General features: G+C 36.1%; 1 protein-coding gene and 1 non-coding gene across 2 annotated transcripts; both read right to left on the reverse strand.

The window, feature by feature from the left end:
- Positions 1–2,704: 2,704 nt before the first annotated feature.
- TMX1 (thioredoxin related transmembrane protein 1) lies at positions 2,705–13,856 on the reverse strand. Its single transcript, XM_007536041.3, has 8 exons — positions 13,639–13,856; positions 10,387–10,502; positions 8,768–8,813; positions 7,551–7,679; positions 5,739–5,784; positions 5,541–5,642; positions 5,323–5,389; positions 2,705–4,538 (listed from the first exon to the last, which is right to left on the reverse strand). The coding sequence occupies exons 1-8, from the start codon at positions 13,788–13,790 to the stop codon at positions 4,363–4,365; spliced, it is 834 nt and encodes a 277-aa protein (XP_007536103.1). The 5' UTR covers positions 13,791–13,856; the 3' UTR covers positions 2,705–4,362.
- On the reverse strand, positions 10,146–10,275 carry LOC132533630 (small nucleolar RNA SNORA70). The gene has a single exon (XR_009545488.1). It is a non-coding gene; the product is annotated as a small nucleolar RNA SNORA70 (small nucleolar RNA).
- Positions 13,857–15,443: the final 1,587 nt, after the last annotated feature.

Consider the following 15,443-nt stretch of genomic DNA (forward strand, 5'->3'; position numbering starts at 1 on the left):
AGTGAATTAACCTGAACTTTGAAAATAGTAGGTAACAATGTTGCTCCTATTCTCAGTCAAATTGCTGTTTGAAACAATGCTAACGAATTTGCTTGCTAAACAATAAACCCAAATTAAGAGAATTTTAAATGATAATCAAAGTTTATATGCTGAGAGCCTAATTTCTGATTTCACATGAAGCAACTACACTTGAACCTAACATTTTTTAGCTTCTAGGATGTAATCTTTACTGCTTAAAGATTATAGGGGTAACAAATTATGTGTGTGTGTGTGTGTGCGCGCGCGTGTGTGTATGTGTGTATTCTGAAACAGAAAAGTATGCTTTTCAATACTGAATAGGTTTGGAATACATGTCTGACTTGACCTGTAAATTTACATAAGGATTAGCTCTTTTTTCCCCCTAACCTTGGACCATCACAGTGAGAAAAGTAAACCATAGTTAAAGGGATTACAATATAAACATGGAGCTGAATTGAGCTAAACCAAGTTTGGGCCACATGGAACATACCTAAAAGACTTCTCAGCTTCTTGCCTCACAAAGACCTCTAATTTCATCTGCTCTATTCCTACCTTTAGCTTCCTGTTTATTGAACAATTTGAGGGCTAGGTTGTGGCCCATCTAGTTAAGCACTCACATTAGTGAGCAAGGACCCAGGTTCAAGTCCCTGGTCCCCACCTGCAGGGGGGAAAGGTTCACAAGTGGTGAAACAGGGCTGCAAGTGTCTCTCTGTCTCTCTCCCTATTTCCCCATCTCTCAATTTCTGTCTCTATCCAATAATAAATTATATATTTTTAAAAAGATTAATTTGTCCTGCTTTCTGTCTTACCACCTTTCAGCCACCAAATTGCAGACATTACCATGATGTTATGCCGGGCCGACTACCTCACCAATGTGTCCCAGAACCTCCTCTACAGAGCCCTACCCCAGTAGGGAAAGATAAGAAACAGGCTGGGGGTATGGATCATATCCAATGTTATGTCCAGTGGAGAAGCAATTATGTAAACCAGACCTTACACCTTCTGTATCCCATAAAGCATTTTGGTCCATTCTCCCAGAAAGGCATAAAAAAAAGTAGGAAGTTTTCAATTGAAGGGCTGAGACACAGAACTTTGGTGGTGGGACCCGTATAGAATTGTACCTCGTTACCTTATAATCTTGTTAATCTTTATTATATCACTAATAATTAAAAAAAAAAGACACCATTGTGGACAAAAGCCAGAGAGCTAACATACTACCACTAGTTTCTAGTAGTTACAAAGGCTATTTTTATCTCAAATAACAAGATGCACAGAAAGAGTGTGTTCCATCTTTGGTTTTGAGATTCTCTTGATTCTAAACTCCAATTTACTTGCTTTATCCTCAGGCTGAGAATGCTACAAAGTCCTAGGAACCACATTCAGGTAATGCAAACTCCTGAAATAAATTATCTCTTCTAGGTCCACTTATGACAAACCGCCCCCACACACATATTTTAAATTGAAAGTCAATTAGATTCAATGTCTCCACTCTTCACTGACTCAAACTGAACATGTGAATTAACCATGTTAACCACTTGATTGAATTATTATTTTTGCCTCCGGGGTTATCACTGGGGCTCAGTGCCTGCACTACGAATCCATGGCTCTTGGAGTTTTTTCTTTTGTTGCCCTTGTTTATCATTATTATTGTTGTTGATTTGTTAGTGCTGTCATTGTTGTTGGATAGGAGAAATTGAGAGGGGGGGAAAGAGAGAGGCAAAGACAAGACACCTGCAGACCTGATCCACCACCTTTGAAGTGACCCCCATGGGGAGAGAGGGGCTGGAAATGGGATCATTATGCCTTTGTGCCATGTGCGCTTAACCCAGTGCGCTACCACCAGACCCCCTAAATTAAATTTCTATCTTAATCAAAACTCATTACTGGTAAATGAGAATAATCAGTGTCTCCTGAAACACATGAAAAGTTAAAATCTGGGCTCTTGTTGTCAAGAATGTGAGTGTTAGACAACAGTTTTTACTTATATTAAGATCAGAACAACCTTTGATTTTTCTGCTTTATCTCAATAGTCTGAGAACACAAGTTTTTTTTTCATATTTGAAAAAAAAAAGCTACCATTTAATCAAGAATACAAATGCATTGTGCAAGGCTTCTGCTTCTGTTGCATTGTGGGCTACACAGCTGGAACTAGGATTATGTTTGCAGAGACATCTAACAAATTGCAGTATTAAGAGAGCCTGTTCTGAGATTTAAAAAGAGCAATGTATACAACTTTTAAGTAATCATTCCTGGCTTATTAGCAATGTGCCATTTCCTATTAAATGCAAAAGGTAACAAAAATTTAAAAAGCATCACTGTCACAACCTGGATTCTTTATGCAGCGTCAAGTTTCATGACTACAAATGTCAAACTCTTATTTCCAGATAGTGTTATTTCTTATACTACTGAATATAATGCTGAGTCATACTCAATAATACTTTAATAGAAGTGAAATTTTCTGATACGTATTATTTTCTAATAACTCAAAACTTGAAATTTATATTACATACTAGGATACTAGAAAACTGCTCAATAGACATTTTTCTGAAATCATCTAAAGTAACAGTAAGTACATTTGATTCTAGCCTTTTGAAATTTATATCAAGTACTTATATACTACTCATGTGAACAGCACTAAAAACAATGAAGGCAACACTAAATATGCAACCAGAAACCAAACTACATATTTGTCTCTATGAAGTGCTTACAAAATTTTATTTTGTGCTTAGAAATTTTTTTCTAAAGCATCACAAATTACAAATCTAAACTCTTCAATGATGGAATATTTAATATTCTTAAGGAGAGGTCTTACACATACATCATAATGTACAGTAGGTTTAATGAATTCACATAGTAATAGATTCAAGATGAAAGGGAACATTACAGAAATTGTTACACACATAATGGACATGGTTATTCACACTGAATATTTACGTTTTTTCACCTTCTTGTATCTAATAGTCCTCTGCTGCCATTCTCTTTGCTATAAGTTGAAAACTGTGCTCTCTTTAGGAAACAAAAATATATTAAATGTACCATTATGCTGATTACCACTTGTGAAATACCACACAACATAGTATAGTAAGAAATGGAAGTTTTTCTCTTAAAAACAGAAGCATGTTATGCTTTTAAATCAAGTATACACTGACTTTGTAAAACCAGTTAAGAACTCTGTGCATAAAAATACACTGAAAACAACTGAGATCCTTTGTACCTGAGTAGAATGCAAATTTCAAAATGTAAAATGCCAACGCTTTTCCAAAACATCAAATAAAAACTAAGACTGTTCTGTTTCACTTGCAAAAAACTGAAATAAAAATGATATAAAATTTGATGAGTGGCCAAATTTTAAATTATCAGTAAAGAATTCCCCCAGGGAAAGCAATTACAGAAGCCAGACCTTCTACCTTCTGCAACCCACAATGACCCTGGGTCCATGCTCCCAGAGGGATGGATAATGGGAGGGTTATCAGGGGAGGGGGTGGGATATGGAGATTGTGTGGTGGGAATTGTGTGGAGTTGTAACCCTCCTACCCTATGGTTTTGTTAATTAATCCTTTCTTAAAAAAAAAAAAAAAAAAAAAGAATTCCCCCAGTAAGCTTCTGAAAGAAAAACAATACTGTTAACTAAGTAAAAAAATTATAACCCATACTAAGTAGAAAAATACAAACCATATATTGAACAAAGAAAAACTTTTTTTTAAAAGGCAAATAGTCTTTGCAGGACTCAAGTCAATACAATGAACTTAAATAAAGAGCACATCCTACAAATGAGCATGCATTATCACATGCAGAAAATTAATTCAAGGTAATTTTTATTTGTTGCATAATTGAAACATGAAGAAATTATACCGGATCGCTTAAAAAGATCACAGTTGTCACTGAAATACATATTTCTTGAGACAGAGGGCAAAGCTCCCATTTATGGGAAATGTTCTTTTTTTCACACAGTGAAACCGAGAAAAATTATTATCAAATGAGAAATCCTTTTCTCTAAAGTAATCCCTTTAAATACCTCAACAATGCAATACTTGGGAAATGTTTAATTTTTCAATTCAAACTTTAAACAGATCATTGTTAAACAAACACAGATAAATCTTATTGCTTGGCACCATATTTTTCCAACATGTTTATAAAGAATCTTTTATACTACCATTCTGTTCTTAAGTTCTATTTCCAAGATTTTAGATACTGCTACTTTTACTTTTGAAAGTAGACTGTTGGGTCTAATAACAATCTACACTGAACTCTGCAAATTTATAGCCAAGTCACAGTTCACTTCAAACAAAAAGAAATAATCTTCTGTTTTTATCAATATCATACTAATATACTTATAAAAATTAACTAGGATTTATCCGTGGCCAACGAAGAACCCACAGAACGCTGTCGGACAGCACTCTGTGCAAAGTCTTTACTTGTTTCTTTATTTTCAGCTTCTTCTTCTGAAATATCTTCTTCATCAGCTTCTTGTTCTTCCTCCACTTTTTTCAAAGGTTGAGAAGATTCCAGAAGCAATTTTTCTAAAAGATAAAGACCAAAAAAATGCTTTTTTTAGCTGATGGATTAGATTGACACTAGCAAAACCTAAAGATAAAATCGTTTGAATGCCCACACACTACTTTAGTTTTATCAATTACATTTGGATGATGATGACTATAATGATTCATAGTGCCTCCACTATGAATCCATTGTGGCATTTTTTCCCCCCATCCTTTCTTCTCTATTAGATAGGACAGAGAGAAATTGAGATGGCAGGGGGAGACAGAGACACCTGCAGACCTGTTTGACTTCTGAAGCTTCCACACTGCAGGTGGGGAATATAGGCTCAAACATGTTTGGATTTCTAAAAGTAAAGTTACCAAAAGTTAAGTGATATTAAAAAAGGCAAAATGGATTGGTAGTTCCATTTTACCCATCAAATTCATTTTAACTATCCACCTATTTATAAACTGAATTAAAAGTAATGAACCATGAACAATTAACCTAATTGATTAACTAGGTTCCATTTTTAGGAACCTAAGCTGGAATGGCAACTTGTTTAGGTCATTGTATTTGCAGAAATAAAATAAATAATAACAACAACAAAACAACTTTTCCAGGGCTGGAAAGACAGAAGTCATGCATAACAGTTTCAAAGCAGGGGCTCTGAAGTAACAAGTTCAATTTCCAATATAATAAGGCAGCACTGAGCAGAACTCTAGTCTCTGTGTATATGTTTTTCTCTCTCATTAAAATAAAATAAATTAGGCTTGTAAAATAGCTCACTAGGACAAGTGAATAAAAAAACATTAAAAATATACTTACTGGAAGGGTATGGCTGAGGTCTACGCCTTTTAGAAGGACAAAGGCAATCTGCCATAAATATCATGCACTACAAAAAAAACCAACATAAGAAGTCTAAGCATATTATATGTGATATAGATAGTACAACTACATTATCATATTTTGAAATATTCTTAATAGCTGAAATGAAATAGTTACATCTGAAAATAGTATGTAACGTCTGAAAATGAAGTACTTACAAGTCCTAATAATAGTCCTGAAAACAGAGTTGCTAGAGCAAAAACTGTGTATGATCCCCAAATTGGTAATCCAAGGTCTTCTACAAAATAGTTATGGCAAGTCTAAAATTAGAGGGAACAATTTTTTTAAAATAACTGCAAAAGTAGTCACTTCAAAATGTTTGAAAATGTTTAAAACAAATAAATTTCAGCACATACCCTAATCCACATAGATAGCTGAAAGAGTGCCGACATACTGCTCATCCTAAAATAAGGAAAAATTGAAAAGGTGACTGAAATAAAGTTTGGAAAATAGTATATATGGGTATGCCCATATTGTCTTATGTTCACTCTATAATTTCCCCAACAAGACATATTTCACTGCTGATATTAATCAGGATATTAACCCTGATTTCAGGCTTGCAATTAAGATGTGATAGTGCAAATCAAGTTTACAAATTGTTGCCAGTATATGCTATTATTTTCAATAAAAACTTGAAAATGTATTATCCCTTGTTCTATAGTTTGAGGCAACTATATTAATATACAGTAGATTACAAACTCTGTGGAATCAGTTGGTAAAAGTTAGGCATACTGTAAAAAAATTTAAAAAGAGAAAGGCATTATCTTACTATCCCTTAAGTTCCTCCAAAGAATGAGCAAAGAAGCCTAACGGTAAAAATGGAAGTAATTGCTGAACTTTTTCTTTTTCCCCTAAAAATTAGATCCAGCTCAAAAGATTTAAAATCCCATCCAGGGATTGAATACTGAGCTAGAACATCCTGCAAACAGGATCAATCACTAGCTGGGATTTTAAATTTTTGGAGGTGGGTGTCTCTCGTTCATTCACTAATAAGTAAAAGTGTAGACTACTGCCTTGAGGATTGAGAGACTTACAAACAACTTCATTTTTAGGAGAGTAAGATTCATTTAAGATGAGGTTTCTCAGAACCAACATTTACATTTTCTGTTCAACACAGAAAAGTACTTTTAATCACATTGCTTCAGTTGTTTTAAAAAGCAAGTGGGAACAGAAACAAGGAACTAAAACATAAAGCACTGTGTAACCTTACTGTAATGTGTACCGACTAGACGTCATTAAAAATACTAGGTGCCTTAGCCAAATTATAATTCAATTCAGACATTTTCTCAGGAAGGAGCATAAAGGAAAGGCGTTAAAAGATAAACTTAAATTTCAAAACACTGCTTAAGACTGATTTTTCACCCTACACTAAGAATCCTGAGTATATTTATCTCTATGCCATTAGTAACCCAACTCCCCAACCTCCAAGGACAAATGTAGTCAAAAGAGAGAAATAGCTTAGTTACACCAAAATCAATCCATGGTGACCTCAGCAAAATTCACTATTCCTAGGTCCCTTAAGTGACCCCTGAAGTCTAGCACACTCTCCCCCTAACCCCCAATAGTATAGCAGAAAGCATGCTTGCTATCTCTAATTTTTATTGCTCCATAAGCAAACTTATAGAGAAATACTATCCACCCTCTAATTGTATATAAAGCCCAGGTCATTCACGCCATTAGAGTCATCATTCATGCACAGCACTCATACAGGTCATCGAGCAAGTAGACTAAGCAACCAAACATAATTCAATCACAGTAAATCAAGGACATCTGAAATCTAAAAGTAGTATGGGAAGGTATTTACTTGAAGTTTCTTATTCAAATTATTAAGCTAGTTTTACAAATTACTATTCAGTCTTAGGGAGGTTTGTTTTTTTAGTTGTGTGTGTGTGTGTGTGTGTGTGTGTGTGTGTGTGTGTGTGTGTGTGTTAAATATGACTATATCAACTAAGCTAAGACACTCCTAAAAAGGCATTCTACTTCTACAGGATGCCTCCTACCTTACTAAGGATCAAGGTATCTGTTTAATTTAGAAAATAAAAAACTAGAAATATCATAGTAAATATACCTCTAGAGTTCAATGAATAAAGAGTACGAATGCTTTCTCTATATGAATGTATCTTTCAATTAATTCTAAAGTAAATAAGACAAAAATTCCTCACACTTACAGAACAGAACCTGGACCAAACCATGATGAAACAGGTTCAATATTCTTCCATTCTTTTTCACTTATAAAGTTTATGAAGTCCTTCTTGGTCCTGGGTCCCTGATAACGCCTAAATTCACCATCTTTACAACTAAAGAAGATTAGAATTAAATATTATCCATTATCAAGTAAATAAATTTGTATTTGCTTATCTAGTTCTTTAATATTAGTTTTATAGTCAATCTTAATTTTCAAGTTGATTAGCAATATATAGCTAGAAAATTATACTAATCACCTATCATGATATCTTAGTCCCAGAGTAATTAAGGTAATTTTTTCAAACCACCATAAGCCTCAAAACAATTACAACTGCTCTCCTAAACAATGAAACTCTGAAACACGGTAAGCAGTTATATCCTTTATATCTCAAAGCTGGGAGGGATGCAGTACATCAATAAATCCAGAAAATCACATTCATGCCTTATATATAATACACACTATAAAGGAATGATACATGAAAAAATTTTACAACAGTGCCTGGCACTTATTATTAGCTATTGTTGTTAAACTGTAGGTCAAAGATTTAAAGCAGCAACCTAGGACGTTGTATAGTAATAGGTAGAGCACTGAATTTTCATGCATGAGGTCCTGAGTTTGATAAAAAGGTAAATCTTAAAAGAAAAAAAAAATTAGGGGGTTGGGTGGTGACGCACCTGGTTGAGTGTACATGTTACAATGTGCAAGGACCTGGGTTCGAGCCCCCAGTCCCTACCTGCAGAGGGAAAGCTTCACAAGTGGTGAAGCATTGTTGCAGGTCACCCTATCCCTCCCTTCCCTCTCGATTTCTGACTGTCTCTTTTTTTTCCCCTTTATTTATTCATTGTTATCCAATCAGTAAATAAAGATAATAAAAAATTTAAAAAAAATTAAAGCATGTTTTTCATAACTATATCATTTCAGCAAACATGCTTTAAGTTGCTGGAGGCATCGGTTAAGAGTGCTTTCTCCTTCCTCCCATTTCAGTAATCCTGCTTTGCATTCAACTATCTCCTCCTGCACTAATATATGAAGCTCTGTCATAAAGTTAAAAATACTCTCTCAAACAGGATGGGAGTATGGATCAATCTGTCAATGCCACAAAAATAATACTCTTCAAACATAATTCAGGCCAGATTCCTACTATTCTGATCATACTATAATTCTTCCTTCTCCATAACTACAGAATTTTCAAATACTTACTGATAAATAGTAGGAAGAGAAGTTATGATAAATCTTCCACTCAGTCCTACAAAGGATAAAGATAAAAGAATAAATTTTTTTAAGAACACACAGCAGGTTCTTATGGGTTATTGCATTAAAGGTAACAGCTGATACTAAAGTAAGTACTAGTGGCTAAATGGGAAATTATGACTAAAAATAGCTGAGCTTTGTAATAGAAACAATGATAAGAAGCAGCTGTGTACTTAAAGCAAAAAGACTTACTCTCTCAAGTATGTAAAGTGACTACTGAAATACACACACACATACACGCCACTATGTGATGTAACTAGTCATGAGTGATAGGCAAGCACAATAAGACAACAATCTTAGTTATAAGTATACAATAGAAAGGTCTAAAGTCACTGCTGTGTGGAAAAATGAGAAATGCTATTCATGTACAAACTATTGTATTTACTGTCAACTGTAAAACATTAATCACCCAATAAAGAAATTTAAAAAAAGAACTGAACTCATCAAAAAAAAAAAAGGTCTAAAATCAGAGTCAGGAAAATACCATCAGCCATAGCACACACTTTGCATACCTAGGCCCCAGAGGTGGGATGTTCAAACCCTGACAAAACCATAAGCCTGAGCTGAACAGTGTTCTTATATGTGCCTGTCTCATTTTCAGAATTTCATAAAAAACTGAAAGGTCTAAAATCAAATTGCCATTCAAGAAACAAAGGTTGACTTTAAGGTACTATTAAAAACTACAAAAATACTATGCTTCTCACAATTCTTTTCTAAGATGGACAGTAACAACAGCAAAAATAGAAACCATGTAATAAAGGAGTAAAGTTTGCTTCACTTCTCCTATCTTTTAAATGGGGATAACCCTTATTAGGTAAAGATTAAGTGATAAAAGCAAAACACTTGGAATAGAACCTAAAATAGCTCTATAAATATTTGCTATTATTACCATTTGATGGGAGAACAGAGTAAAAAAAAAAAAAATCTAGGCTGTGACCTAGAACAGGTAAGATGACATCTGTGAGTAAATGAGTATACTTAAGGGTGGGTTCAATACCTGTCCAGAGGGCAATATGGTAAATGTTAAAGTATGCCTGATCTCACAACAAATAGGGCTTTATAATCAAAAGCCCAAGTCTTCAAATCATAGATATTCAATTTGAAACCCTAATGACGGAGATTCTGATGACTTATCAGTAAATGTGACCATAAGTCTACATTTACTATTCCAAAATCTATATCCTTATTCCAAAACTTGGTATTGTTGCAAATGATATTTTGTCAATATCCATCTGCATTAGTGTTCCAGGACTACTTAAGTGCAAAATCTCATACTAATCTGAGTCTGGGAGATGTAGCTACATAGAGAACAAAGAGGTGGAGGGGCCAATGCCTCAAAGGTAATTTAGAACAAGACATGCAGAAAGTGAACTGCATATACAACCAGGGAATCTTTTTTGCTGCTAGTGAACATTGAAACCCACCTGAGGAAAGTTGTGAGGTGTAATTACATGCAGCTATATTTTTAAAACCTAATGAGTGATGGGGCTAAGACAATATAGTGTGGAAAACAGAATAAACATCAACCCAATCTGCAGAAAAGAAAAGCAGCAGCAGATGTATAATACCTGGCTGTTCTGTGACATCTACTTTTGCAACATTAACTTCAAGATCTTCTCCCCATTCAGCAAAACTTTCCCATTCTGGTTGGAGATTCTGACAAGCAGGACACCATGGAGCATAACTAAGTTAAAAAAAAAAAATTAATGTCATCATACTGAAATCTAAATTCTAAAATATGTAGTTTGTGAGACATATTTTATACTACAAATAAAACAACTAATTTGGTAAAGATGAAGAGTTTTATATGTGAGTCTAAAACTCTGAAAATTAACTACGAGTAGATACAAGTCACTTAAAAGTGGGTTATTTCTGGTGCCCACACAGACTACATCATTACCAACTGTCCTTTTCCTTCTGTTTTTTCATGACAGACACATAACATATATTTTATGATTGATACAGAAATAGAGGGGGAGAGAGGGAAAGAAAGACACCTGAAGCACTGCTCCACCATTTGGGAAGCTTCCCCTCTTCATGCCGGGACCTGGCGCTTAAACCCATAACCTTGTGCATAAGGTGTGCACTATACAGGCTGTACCACTCCTAGGACCCCAGTTTTAATAAATTCACACTGCAGAAGTTACGAATCTAAGAATTTGTAGAAGAAAAATAGGAAACACCACAAAGGTACTGATGAATATAACTGTACCCAAATCCTCAATTAAATAAGAGGAATCATAACTGTGCAATTGTTTCACCAGAATAGGCCCAATAAATCAGGCTATTCTTATTTCAAAGCTAAAAAAAAAATCTATATTTTCTACAAAGGTTGCCTAGGAACTTTTACCCAAGAAACTTTGCCTGCCTAGAAGCAATAGGCAAGCCAAACAAAATACTGGTCGGACAAGAGCCAGTCTGCTTCTAAGACTGTTTACAAATCTGAGGCCAACCATATTCACATTTTAATTATGTCTATGGTATGCAGTAGCATCAAAGATCCTGACTTTCCCCTAGGATTTGACTTTTCCCCTTATTGCAAGTTTACAATTTGCATTTCATAGAATCAGGAAAAACAAAGTGCAGTTTCTCAATCTCATTATATTTTCTCGACTTTTCATGAAAATATAACTTCTACAAAATGCATTATAGAAAAACATTAGTGCCATATACAAAAGCCTAAATTCACAACAATAAATTGTATTGCAAAGACAGTATCTTTGTAACTAAACTGATCAGGAGGAATTTAACAGATAATGGATTTGTAATTAAACACAGATTATCATATACCTTTTTCTTTTTTTTAATTGGGGAATTAATGTTTTACATTAATGTTTTATTAATTTTTACATTACAATAGTTTGCACATGCATAACATTCCCCAGTTTCCCATATAACAGTACAACCCCCACTAGGTCCTCTGAATCCTTCTTGGACCTGTATTCTCCCCACCCACCCACCACCCACCCCAGTCTTTTACTTTGGTGAGCTACGCCACTTCCATTTCAGGTTCTACTTCCGTTTTCTTTTCTGATCTTGTTTTTCAACTTCTGCCTGAGAGTGAGATCATCCCATATTCATCATATACCTTTTTCAATTCCCTTTTACTATGTGCGCTTAACCGGATCCACCAGCGCCCAGCTCCCACCCAATTCCCTTTTAAATTCCTTAATTTCAGAATCTATAGGCTAGGGAGGAAACTAAAAAAAAAATACTACCAGTATACTTTAATTTCACACAGATGCTCTGGTTTGAAGTGTGGTACTATACACTGTATCTTACTTGTAGCACACTATTACTCACAAATTTAAAATGCAAAAAATATTAATACCAGTATATTATATTTTCACACAAATGCTAATTTGAAACCCTAGTACTTCACTTGGCTCTTGCGTTCATATAATTTGATCAAATTTACATTTTGCAATGTTTCTTGAGTAATATTAGACTGTATTTTACATACTGATTCAGAACCACCAGTTCAACACACTATCTACAAAACTGAACATTTTAGGTGCACCATTTAAAATACAATACTAGTAACAAAGAAAATGAAATGCTATCGTTGGTTATATAGGTCTTCTTGCCTGCAGTAATAATGGTACCTGAAAATTCATTTCAGTGAGTTACAGACTACATTCACAATATAAAGATGCCCCCTAGTCTCCATATATAAATGGTTCTATGACTTTTTATAATTTTATTTTATGGCTCAGGGGATACTACTCTGGTATTCTGGATTCTCCCTTGATGTACCTTCCTTTACCTGTCTCTTTAGCAACCTAACATAAAGGGAAATACTGACTCAAGCCTTGCTAAATATCCAAGGATGGCCTACCTATTCTGTGTGTGACTCCAATCAGCAGCATAAAAGATTAATGGAAGCCAGGGCAGCAACACAGTGACTAATCAGTGTGCCTCTATGCAGGGAAGCATACCTATTTTATAGGATTTGTAGAGGATTAAATATGACCAAGTATACGCGAAGTGCCGGGGACACCTGATACTAAATAATAATCCTTAATATTACTAATACCACTAGTATCAATAATGCTGCCACTGCCACCGCCACCAACAGTTAAGCACTTCGGGTAAAAGCATTAGTCTATTTTGACACGCAGAAGGGACATTAGTAAAACGGAACCACCAAGGACAGAAGAATTTTCTTCGAGGGATAAACAATGACTTAGCGCTTTTAGGAATCTATTATTATGCTCACATATTAATTTTATCTTTTGATGCAATACTACTTAAGGAGTCATGAACCAGGACATTCGGTACCTTACACCCAAACGGAAAATGGGATGCGGAGAAAAAAAAAAAAGAAGACTTAACAGAGAGAATGGAAACTTTAAATAATCCAACTCAAATTTATCTAGCATTAAAAATAAACTTAACCCATAAAATAAAAATTAAACAAAGAGCCCCAAATTCCAGCACTATAAATAGAGCGACCATTTAAGAATAATTAGGCAGAAGAGGCGAGGTTCTGCTCATTTTCCTCCTTTGTAAAGTTGGGTGAAATCAGTCTAGCAGACTGAAATAAACGGAATTTATCATCTCTCAGCGGCCTAGAAACTAAACTAGGGTGCACACTTCAGAGGGAACTTAATATTCATTCCCTGGTAAGCCAAGAAGGGGCGGCCAAGCCAGCAGCTGATCCAAAGAGCAGGAGATGCCGAGAAGTCCTGGGCGCAGCTCCGTCTCAGGCACCGGAAGCGAGGCCCGCAGCAGCGGCGTGAGAAGAGCGTCCGGCTGGGCTCCGGGGTCCTGGCCCGCCAGCCCGCCCCAGCAGCCCCGCACAGCCGCTCTGCACTCACAATTCTATCATCCACTCTCCTTCCAGCATATTTCTCCAGTTCTCATCCGTGATGATTCGCACGTCGCTCCGCCGCCCGTGAGTCCAAGGAACGCCCCACAGCAACAGCACCAGGACTGCCAAGGGAGCGGCGACGCTCTCTGAGCGCGCCATGTCGGCGCTCGTCCACTTTACATCAAGTGGCGGCCCCCACCGCGCAGCAGCTCCTCACTTCCGCCCTAGCGAGCGGAACTGCTCTTGCGCGTAGCCGCGCAGAGAGGCGCGCACGCCTAAAGGAAGCTCAGTGCGCATGACGAAGCCCGGTTCCACTGGGTTAAATAAATGCGGGGGAGGGAATCCTGCTTTCCGTTGGTGCTCTGGAGCTAGCCGCTCTCGCTAAGGCTTGTTGTGCCCCTGCATTGAAGGGCTAAAAGGGGTGTGGTAAAAATAGTGAGGCTGTGCTGTCTGGAGGAGTAATTCAAAGCGCAAGGATTTCGTGCGTTTAGTGGTCGGTATTTATACTTCCATAGGCAAAATGGTAAGTTTGTGCTATGGCAGTTTCCAGCTAAATGCCTTTCAGAATACTCACGTGTCCTCTGAAAAAATTGGTAGTATGATGATGAATGTTTCATATGAGTGAGAATGCTGGTTTCCCTCTGGTGAGTTAGAAATATGCACAAGGGAACTTTATGCAGAATCCATTATATTCTGTATCATAGGCTGAACAGTCCTTGCCTGGCATGCACATATGTAAAAAACAAAACACAACAGATATCAGGATTAGCTTACGTTAGGATGTATGCCACCCTTCAATTTTTTTTAAGGCAGTAATTAGGTGCTGGATCAAAAATCAAAATGGAGCAAACACAAAGGCTTTTAACAGACACTTGCGTTTTTTCTCAAGCATTTGCAAACATAAAATGTGCACTGCCTTGAAGAAGTATTAATCAATCAGATAAAGATAGTTGTCACTACACTATTCTTCTTCACCTCACTTAGTAAATTCACTCCAATAGAACTTCACACCCCAACCCACTGAAAGACCCTTTTCAAAGATCGATAGATTAAAAGCCATCTATCTATCTGTTCCTTCTCACATTCTTGGGTGACTTAGAGTAATCACACATAAAATGCTATAGTCTTGCCTTTTCTGGCACTTCACTGCCTTGTTTCTTCACTTTTCACTCTACATCTTTCTAAAACAACTTAGCTGTTCCTCCTCTACTTAACTTCCTGATGTTAGCTTGTCAGACCAGGATGCTATAACTTTCATAACTATAAGCTCCTCCATATGAACTCATCCTGCTTTTAAAAGCTACAAGTATGTCTTTCATTCCAGTCCTGGCCCTTCTTGGGACTTCAGACATATATTCAACTCTATGTTGGTTGGCACTTCGGTGTCTAATTGACAGCTCAAATATAGTATGGCCAAAAAATGAATCTCCTCACCCTCTCTTTTCTAGTTTAAAATACCCCAAAATTTAACCGGGTAGTGCAAGCCAAAAGTCTACATGTTCTCTTAAATATTCTCTCCACTCCCTTTCATGTACTCCATCAGCAAGTACTATATATATATTTGTATGCTCTCAGAACTTTTCTAGTCTTTAGAAAAGTATTATATATTCTTTACTTTATAATTTTTTATTATTATTTATTTTCACTTTTGTTGCCCTAGTTTTATTGTATTAGTTATTATTGTTGTTATTGATGTCGTCATTGTTGTAGGACACAGAAATGGAGAGAGGAAGGGAAGACAGAGAGGGGGAGAGAAAGATAGACACCGGCAGATCTGCTTCACCGCCTGTGAAGTGACTCCCCTGCAGGTGG

This window comes from Erinaceus europaeus, chromosome 16 (assembly GCF_950295315.1).
Source record: "Erinaceus europaeus chromosome 16, mEriEur2.1, whole genome shotgun sequence".
NCBI classification, from domain to species: Eukaryota; Metazoa; Chordata; class Mammalia; order Eulipotyphla; family Erinaceidae; genus Erinaceus; species Erinaceus europaeus.